The sequence below is a fragment of the Poecilia formosa genome, unplaced genomic scaffold (genome assembly GCF_000485575.1).
Source record: "Poecilia formosa unplaced genomic scaffold, Poecilia_formosa-5.1.2 Scaffold381, whole genome shotgun sequence".
Classification (NCBI taxonomy): domain Eukaryota; kingdom Metazoa; phylum Chordata; class Actinopteri; order Cyprinodontiformes; family Poeciliidae; genus Poecilia; species Poecilia formosa.
Genome location: NW_006800320.1, coordinates 225290 through 234955, shown reverse-complemented (window position 1 = coordinate 234955; position 9666 = coordinate 225290). Strand labels below are relative to the sequence as shown.

Below are 9666 nucleotides of genomic sequence, written 5' to 3'. Positions count from 1 at the left end.
GTTTGGCTCCTCTGCTATTTATGCCGATGCCCTTCTGTGCCGTGCTCATGTATTTATCCATGTGTCCGCTTATCTTAGCTGCTATGACGCCTGATATGAGCTTCCATGTTCCATATATATCTATATATATATCTATACATATATATGGAGCAGTGGCTAAAACAGATCCCAGGAACAACATCAGACATCTCAGTCCAGAAATGTGCAGTTCTAGGCACAGCCAAGATACTGGAGGAGAACCTATACATATACACACATATATATTAGTGTCATAAATTCAAACCAGGAAACTTGGTTTCCTGGCGGTGCCCATGCCTAGAGGTCTTAACCTAAAATGCTGTCAGTTGTTACTGTTTTTCTCAGTTGAAAGTATTAACATCACATTTTGGGTTATTGTTGAAACCTCCAATTCTGTTCTTGTCCCACGTGAAATGGGACAAGAACACGAAACAAAACATTTCCAATGTACATGAGAGCTGTTATTGCCTCCACTGTATCTCTGTTGGAAGGGTCTGCAGCCAGATGATCTTTGACCTTTCAGGGAGAAACCTTCATACCTTCATTCTGTTGTTGAAGAGCCTTCCTGACTGCTGAAAGCAGCCGCTGTCATTTTGTTTTTGTTCCAGCCAAACCTTTGATTGTTTGAGTTTTTCTGGGTCGATGTAGACAAAAGATTTAGCTTTAGAGAAAGATCTCAGAACGAAAGCTGTCAGCCTGAGAAAAAAACAAATCTTGCATTTAATGAGTAAAACTGATGCAATCATTAGAAAAAACACTATACAGCAAACAGTTACTTTTTTGTGCATTTTTCCATTATCAGTGAATATGTGAATAAACAAACAGATTATAATACATCAAAAAACAGGATTCATCATTTAGGGTGCATGTTATGTTCTATCAAATCAAATCAAATTTTATTTGTATAGCACATTTCAGCAGCAAGGCATTTCAAAGTGCTTTACATCATTAAACACAAAAACAGAGTCAAGCAACATTGAATAAACAATCAAAAACATTAAATTTCTCGCCGAGTCGAAGTTCTGCCCTTCGAATCGGCAGAAAAACAACAACAACAAAAAAAAAAAACAGCGCGAGGGGGGGGACTCCAACCCGCACCCCTTTCCAATAATACTCAAAGGGAAATTCCTCATTCCTCAACCCAGTTCTGTGTAAATGTGATGATTTGGTCAGAGTAACAAAGTGTGTTCAGACTGGTCAGTGATGTTCTCACCAGGTGTTTCCTGGTCCTGTTCCAAATGTGCTGTATGCACCGTCTCTGTCTTTGTAGTTCAGCTGTCTCTGGTAGCCTGTAGATCAACACAAACAAGTTTACATGAGGTGATAAAGTTAACCTCCAGAGTTCACTAAGAAACGTTTTATATGTCTGTATATTTGTAGACAAAACAAAGATAATATAAATTTTGCTCTAAGTCTTTGTGTACAAAACACTTTCGTCAGTTTTTATATTTCACTCTGTTAGTTTTCAGATTTTGAACATAAGTGGAAAAAATCTTGAATGGTTGTTTTGCAAGTTTCCATTGCTTAGTGAGACTCACTGACCATAGAAATGCAATTAATGTTGGGACTGACATAATATATCAAGGTTACCAACTGTGTGCATTAAATCTGAAACATGCAGATTCCAGGCAGACGTAGTGCCTGTACACATAGGCATGTTCTTGTTACCCTTTGTAAGAAAATTCATCTTAGTAAACACCTGCATACAAGACTTCACTGGCACAGCTAGAAGATGAAACATTCTGAAGCATATTCTGTCTGCAGTGTTTGATTTCTTCAGGTGCATTATACAGCTGACTGAGACTTACCGCTGCTTAAGAAGTTGGACGCCTTTTTCTTAATGACTGGGGTCAGTTGATTGGATTTTTCTAGATATTCAAGGATGTAGATGTTGGGAGCCAGCAGTGCCATGTTCTGCTCCCCACATCCGTACGGCATCTGCAGCAGACCATCCAGGTTCTGCAGGGCGCGGCCAACAATGTCACCTGTGATAAAAACATAGAAACAAATCTCACTGCACTTGACAGAGATTTCTGTATTTTATAATATGAAGAATATTTAGCAGGTTTAAAACACGTAAAGAAGCTTATGGCAGTACAACAATATGACTGGAGGATTAGCAGATAGCTGGAGTAACTGTGTTTGGTTGACTAAAGCAGTTTACCCAGGACTGATACCGCAGCACGACCTGACCCATCAATCACATTTTGAGGCAGCTGTATCTCTGTTTCCTCAGTCAGAGCTTCTCCTGCGTTTACACAAAAACATTCACAAGACCAGTTTTAAAACAAACAGATAATGCAACAAGTCAGAGAATCATGAACGTTTCACTGAAACACTCATGTAACATTTATAAATCTGCTGCCCTACTGTTTCCCTTCTGGTCATAAATAAACAACTAAAACTGGAATATTGAAAGATCTACTTTAGGCAGATCTAGAGGTGAAGAAATGAAATGGACTTAGTGACAAAGTGCTGTCATGTCTTTAAAGAATGTGGTTCAGTTCTGATGGTTTTCTGCTTCATGTGCATTTGGATCAAGAGTGTTGAATTCACAGAGTCCTGAGTGGAGAACATGATGTTTCATGAAACGTCATTGTCTCATTATCTGTTGGTTACTATATTTATGGATCCAAACGCTATCTTAGTTTGAAATGTCAATGTTGTGAGTGATCAAAAAATCATGAGGTCAATAGGTCAGCTGTGAAACTAGGTCATGCTGCCAGTGTCACTTTTAGTTTTGAGCATCCAGAGTGCTGAGGGAATCTTTATCAGTCTGAGCTTCAGAGCTGTGGAGCTTATGGCAAAGATTAAAAAAAGAAAAAAAAACAGTCCAAACAAATCAAGGTAATAATAGTTTTGGATTTTTGGTCTGAGCCATTAAAACAAGCAGCAGGTATACAACAATGTGATGTGAATACACACGTTTTCTCTGATCTTTATGAAACATTTGTGACAATCTTTGCTTGGTGAACATCATACTGACCTTTGGGGCAGAGCAGCCAGTTGTGTGTCTTTACTACTTCAACCCCTTCAGCCTGACAGAGATGAGAGATAAAAGTCGACAATCAAAGAATGTTAGATTTCATTATTTTAGGTGTTAAAGGGGAACTATTATCCAAAATGTGTTTTTTGGACGTTTTATTTTATTTTTTTGTACTTCCATTTGAGACTCTACTCCGTCCAGAAACAGTCCAAACACTAAAGAAAACAGAGTCATTTTCTGGCCATGAGTTGGTGTTTTTTGTTGTCTGGAAAAGGAAATGTTTCAAAAATCTCCAGAATATTAACTCAATTGGCAGACCCTGCCCTGTAACCTAGCAACCCAAGCGGAGCTGGTCAGCTGGTTTTACTGTTGTATAAAACAAGTGTTTTGTTGTTGACTTAAACAATTCAGAAACCGCTGCTGCATCCTTGATAGTTGTGCAGGAGGCTTCACTTCTGCTGCTCCTGGATCTGACTCAGGATTTAATAGCCATTCTGACATACCTAACGTGTGAGTGTAAACACTGAGTTGTTGGGGCACGAGGGAGGCCGGCAGCTTATTTGCAGAAAAGTGCCAAAACCTTAAAGTAGCTCACTCTCAAAGGAGCTGAAAATAGGCAGAAGTGGGCAAATCAAATCTCTTTATCTGAGAAAGATTTTGTGCAAAAGAATGAATGGACATGTTTTATATCGCCCATATATCTATCCTAACCTAAATTATTTAAAAGGAAGCGTAACAGGTACCCTTTAAGACTTTTTTATACATATTCTTGTCATGATTTGTAGTGTGGTTTGGTGAGAACGAATGCAGAGACCCAGATAGTGATGAAGATGATGATGAATTTAATGACCAATGTGGCTCTAAACAGTCCAGATCAGGCAGCACAGCAGAGACAACAGCACACAGCTAAATACTGGTAGCAACTGACAAAAGACACAGAGCCAGGGAGCCTCAGGACTATCCAGTTCAACTGAGAACTACTGACTACAGACGACAACTGACAAGGATCTGACAAAGGACAGAGACAACAGGTGGGCTAAAATACACAGGGAGTAATTAGGGGAACTGACACACCTGGGAAACAATTAGGGAGGAGACAGGACACCAGAGACTCACAGGGACCAGGATCAAAATAAACACGGAAAACTCAAATCCTAACAATTCTTTGATCAGACCAACCTTTACAATCAGAGGTCGGGTCACTGTGTCGATGCGGCCTCTGTCTGGAATGCTCACTATCTCGTTGTCACAGGAAGTGTGAGATGCAATGGCCTCAGCGGTTACAGTCACATTCACAACCCCTAAAAAACATCAACCAAGATCATCTGTTTGCAGACTGAGGATGTGATTCCTCAGTCTGCAGGAATCTCATCCTCTAGTGGCTGACCGAGATTTCACTGAATTTGTCAAGAATAAACAGTTCTGAAGGGGAACGGAGATCCAAGTCTATTGACCTTATGTAACAACTAATATTTAAAGTTTGAATAAAAGTCTCATCCTCACCCAAGACTGTGGGATTCATGGTCCAGCTCAGGGTCTTCCGCTCGTTGGCACACAGACAGGAAGTGTACTGATCCCCAGAGAGGGGGCTGAGGGTGTAATCTGAGGAGGGGGCTGCAGACACTTTCATCTGTTAAAGAAAACAAGTTTAACGCTCTGGACTCTGTATGGATTCATCTATTGCGCTCTCCGTGTGCTTTGTACATGCGCAACACATCTTGGACATGTTGAACAATCCAATAGCATTTTAGAACCGTCTAACATACTTCATCTCATATATGAGCTATATTGCAGCTACAGAAGCAGCTAAATTTTGTTTTTGCGGTGAATAATGACATCTAAAAATCCTTTTGCAAAGGGTAACATTTCTTTTGGCACTGCAAAAAATCGTACATCTTCTGATACAGTGCTAGTTAAAAATAAAGTCAGACTAAAGACAGGACATGTTGCTTGTTTTCTCTGCATTGAACATTTAAATTACTGCTAAACACTGCAGTGTCAGCAGGTAAATCAGCCCTTACCATGATGCATTTGGTCAGGTAGTTGAAGACAGTCGCCTTCAGCTCAAAGTTCTCCCCCCGGATGATGGAGTAGGGCAGGGTGAGCTCCAGGAAGAAAGGCTGGAAGACGGTGAGCTTCTGACGAGGAGCCAAACCAAAACCCTGAGGGGACAAACAGAAAGTCTCCGTCTCCCAGGTGGTGATGGTGTCTGGGACAGACAGGGACATGTCCTTGGTCCCAGAAGGCCTGCATCAACAGATACACAAGCAAACTGTGTTAAACTGTGGATCACACTTCATTAAGGTGAGGGATAATACACAATGCATACATATTCCTTAAAGTAGCTTCTACTATATATTTCAACCACATATTGTGTTTATTTATTTTGGATATTTAAAATGTCTTCTAGCTCCAGTGGTAAATGTTTGTTAGAATTTGAAGTTTAGTGATCTTTAAGAATGTGTTCTTGCATTATTATGCCATTACTATTACATTACTTGAAAATCATCTCAACACAACAATATTATCGTTTATTTCGATATTTATCCTGACAGGCCTGCTCACACCGTTACTCACCTAAAGGTTAGTAGCCTTGACTTACAAATTTGAAGAGCTAACCTAAAGGTGATGCTATGTTAAAAAAAATGTTTAACTCAATAAGGGCCAATAGTAGGCCTCCACAAGACAGGGAAACGGGCATAAAAAGGATTATGATTATTATGTATGGGAAAAATAACTTTTTTTAGTTCTCATATTCATCTATCAGTTTAAAAACTGTTTCTTTATGTTTTTCACTTGTTTTAAGTGTCTGTGTCATAAAACATGGGAAGTTTCATGGTTAAATTTCAGATACAAACTGTATTTGTAGAGATGTTTTGGTAAATTAACACAAATCACTGATAAGTTTCAGCATGCACTTCACAGACAAAGTTAAATAGAAGTGGATTAAAGTATGCATTTTATCAACATGACTGTGAGGAACACTGGAAGTTTGTATGTTCACAAAGTGATGACAGGTTAGTGCGGCCGCCTTCACTGCCACGTTTTTTTAGCATGTCGACAGAGTTGGAAATTTGAAGGATAGTGCTAACTCCTTGAAGATGCTGCCATTAGATTGTATTGACCCTGTGGGTGATGAACAAGCAAGTCTTACCCAGTTTCCACAAGATCCCATATCCAGGTCTCAGGGAAGAAGGTACGAACTGTTTCTACTGGTTCAGGAAGCATATCAGGGCCTGATGCATACCCTAGACCCGGTGCAGCACCCATTCTGCTTAACTGAACACCATACGCTTGTGGTATTCCTTTAAAAACACAGAAAAAAAGTAAAACAGATACAAATAAACATTGGCACACTTTCTGTTTTTAAGGTTATTTCTTCTGCTGTACCACTTGACAAGCTGATGGTTGCCACAGTGACACACCTTGATAATATTCTCTTCCTTTTAATCTGAGACACGTTGGGATTCTCATCACCAAATTGGTTGCTGTTTTCAGTCCTACTTTCTGTACAGTTTTAGACAAAACAGTAAAAAGTACATAAAATGGCATTTTAAAAGAAGGCTGCATGTTTAGATTTAATATGTTTTACTTTGCGGTCAGTCGGTACCTGAAAAACTGAATGGGCATCATCTTCATCACCTGGATAAGGTAAAACATATCTCCTTGGCCTCACATGTAAACATTTGACAGGATCTGCAACCTGGTATGGTATATATGACATTTCCCTGACAGGCAGCATGGAAAATATCTGAAAAGAGGAAAAAAAGGGTTTGTTTTTTCCCCAATATTGTTTGTATAAACTTCCCTTTTACTTCAAAACATGGAAGATATGTGTGTAAGGAATGCTAAATGTGGTTAGCTGTTACCTTGTCTTCATCCAGAGTCATTCCAGGTTCTTTGATGAGAACACTCTGGTCGACGGCGCTGACCCCACACAGGGAGTTGGGTTGAGACGTCAGCTGCAGCTTGGTCACCTCTCCTGGAACAGCTGAAGATGGAGAAAACTCCACAGACACCTGACAAGCACATATGATGTACACATGACATGATTTACCAAATAAATCGTTGAATCTATTTTTATAGAGCAACTTTTGAGGTGTTAAATAAATGTAACTTTTGCTTTGCAGTGTCCTTAACATGAATTATGTTGTTCTTTTAGAAACTAGTAGAAGGCTAGTGTCAAGATTAAGATGCAAGTGTGATTTATGTTTGGTGCAACGTGTTCTCTTTCCTACTGACCTTATTACTGAAGCATTTTTCTGTAGAGAACTCGGCGCTGTGAGCGATAACATTCTTGCTGGGGAGGACGGCGTAAGCCACAACCTGGATCACTGGTGCCATGTCAGGAGACACGGTCAGCTTAAAGGACACCTCACCCTCAGTCACTGGAAAACAAAACAGTTTTAAACACGCAGTTGCCTTACAAACAACCATGCAGCCATTCTTACAAAGATCCATTAAGTTCACTGACATATGACTTCAAATCTGAAAAGAAATGATTTGATTGAGTGAAGCGTCAGTCTTCACACACCTGGTTTATCTTCCACTTGAACTTGTGTTTGTCCTCCATCGCCAATAGCTCCTCTATATACGACCTGAGCATTTTTAGAGAAATTAATGCTATTAATTGCTGACAAAGAAATAACAAACCAAATCTGTCTCAGTGTTGCCCCCAGTAGACCTGTCCAGGTTGGACCAGGGTGGCATTGATGTTGACAATCTAGTGGATAGTAGCCACAGCTGTGCTGAGACACACTGACAGTTCAATGAAAACAAAACAGAAGTGGCTATGTTTGACCCAAAGGAGGATCACACAGCTGTAGCTTTTAGGAGGCCTCCAAGAGCTTGACAAAGACAGTACTGATTATGTCCTCCATATGGCAACAGTCTTCTGTACTCTCCATACGTCTGCTCTAAGAAGTAGGTTTACAAGACGTAGGACATTTCCTCCAAAGAAAACATCCAGAACTGACTAACATCTTACCAACCTTAAGGGGAAATTTAAACTATACCCCAAAACACACCATGCTCTCAATAAAACGTGGTGGTGGCAACATCATGGCCTGAGGTTACTTTTCTTCAGATGTAGCTGGAGTTTCCCAGAACTACGTCTGAAAAGAATCTGTGGGTTGACCTGAAAGAGGCTCAAGACCTGAGATCACCTCACAATTTTAAAGATTTTTGCAAGGTATACAAGGTCAAGTTGTGGGATGCTGACTGTTACCAAAGACTGAATGCTGACACTGAATCAGAAAGTCTTTAGTTTAGGTATGACCTATCCACCCATCCATTGTTTTCCACTTTTATAAGATTGCAGGGGTGGTTGGTCCAGTAAGGAAACCCAAACATCTCACTCTTGGTTCAGGAAATGGGACTTAATCCTGCAACTCAAGGTCTTCTGATCACATACATGATATTGGTCCAAAGCAACACAGGTAACACAAAATATGACAGTAGGTTGACACTTGCTCAAGACTGAGGAGACGACAGTGGACCTCCGGAGAACATCTCCTATACTCTCCTCCTTCACCATCCTCAGCAATACTGTTTCTACTGTGGATCACTTCTGGTTCCTAGGAACCACCCTGAGAGGGTTCCTACTAATAGACACTGTTAGAGTCAACAGAGTCTTTTTCCTGCAGCAGCTCAAGAGGTACAACCTTGCACAGGAGCTGGTGGTCATCATCTGTACTGTCATTACTGAGTCTGTCCTGTCCACATCCGTTATTGTCGGTTGGCTCATTTGCAAAGCATGAGAAGTCCAAACTACAATGAGCAATTGGATCTGAAGAGAGGTTCATCGGGGTGACCTTCCCTCCATCCAGGACTTGTACAGGTCTCAGGTACGGTAAAGGGCAGTGTGGTCCTAAGAAATGTGATCCATTTCTTAGGACCACACTCATCCTGGTCACAAACTGTTTAAAGTTCTGCCTTCAGGCCAGCAATCAGAGCACTGCTTGCAAAAACCAACCACCACAAAGACAGCATTGATGTGAAACTGTCAGTGGAGTTCATTTCAATACTCATAAGATAATTGATAATAGCGTTAACCAGAGATATTACTCACCAGATACATAATGTCCACGGATCCCTGTGGTTCGCGAACAAAAGTGTAGTCAATGGAGATCTCCACCTCTTTGTCACATGGAAGTGTTGTGTCGCTCTTTTTGATCTTCAAGGAGCTGGAGCTTTTGGTTTCGTCAGAAGGAGGTTGGGACTGCTGAACTCTGTGAAGTCCTCCCCGAATGTGAGTCGATCTGTATGCATTGTACTCCGATGTTGGCGAGGAACTTATCTGTTTGTACAGAAAACAAGCTTTAGGGAGAGCTGATGGTGGTTATAAGAGATTGCGAGAGGGTTTGTTTTTTAGGGGGAGTTGTGTTCTAAAACCACTGTTTTAGAGTCGTGATTTACTCACAGTGAGTGAGACATCTCCACTAAATGTCTCTGTGTTGATAGAGAATGAAGCAAAGCCATCTGTGTCAGTTGTGAGGTTCTGCAGTAAGTTTGGAGACCAAACATGACCCTCAAACAAGTACAGCGGCATGTCAGGAATGGGTGTGTCATTGTAGTGAACTGCCTTGACCTATAGAAAACACAATTTTGCGTTATACATTGACCAACATGATTAGATTAGAAAAAATATATATATATATATA

At 40.5% G+C, this 9666-nt stretch overlaps 1 protein-coding gene across 1 annotated transcript in view; it reads right to left on the bottom strand.

The window, feature by feature from the left end:
* Positions 1 to 9666, bottom strand: part of a2m2e (alpha-2-macroglobulin 2, member e) — a 22519-nt gene that overhangs the window by 6559 nt on the left and 6294 nt on the right. The window contains exons 12-27 of the mRNA XM_007575572.2: positions 9426 to 9593; positions 9075 to 9302; positions 7539 to 7602; positions 7247 to 7392; positions 6874 to 7023; positions 6615 to 6755; positions 6430 to 6511; positions 6159 to 6309; positions 5026 to 5251; positions 4508 to 4634; positions 4184 to 4305; positions 3005 to 3056; positions 2183 to 2266; positions 1827 to 2003; positions 1232 to 1307; positions 558 to 714 (exon numbers count right to left, since the gene is read on the bottom strand). Coding sequence (XP_007575634.1) covers positions 558 to 714; positions 1232 to 1307; positions 1827 to 2003; positions 2183 to 2266; positions 3005 to 3056; positions 4184 to 4305; positions 4508 to 4634; positions 5026 to 5251; positions 6159 to 6309; positions 6430 to 6511; positions 6615 to 6755; positions 6874 to 7023; positions 7247 to 7392; positions 7539 to 7602; positions 9075 to 9302; positions 9426 to 9593 — 2151 coding nt within the window. The remainder of the gene's footprint in view (positions 1 to 557; positions 715 to 1231; positions 1308 to 1826; positions 2004 to 2182; positions 2267 to 3004; positions 3057 to 4183; positions 4306 to 4507; positions 4635 to 5025; positions 5252 to 6158; positions 6310 to 6429; positions 6512 to 6614; positions 6756 to 6873; positions 7024 to 7246; positions 7393 to 7538; positions 7603 to 9074; positions 9303 to 9425; positions 9594 to 9666) is intronic.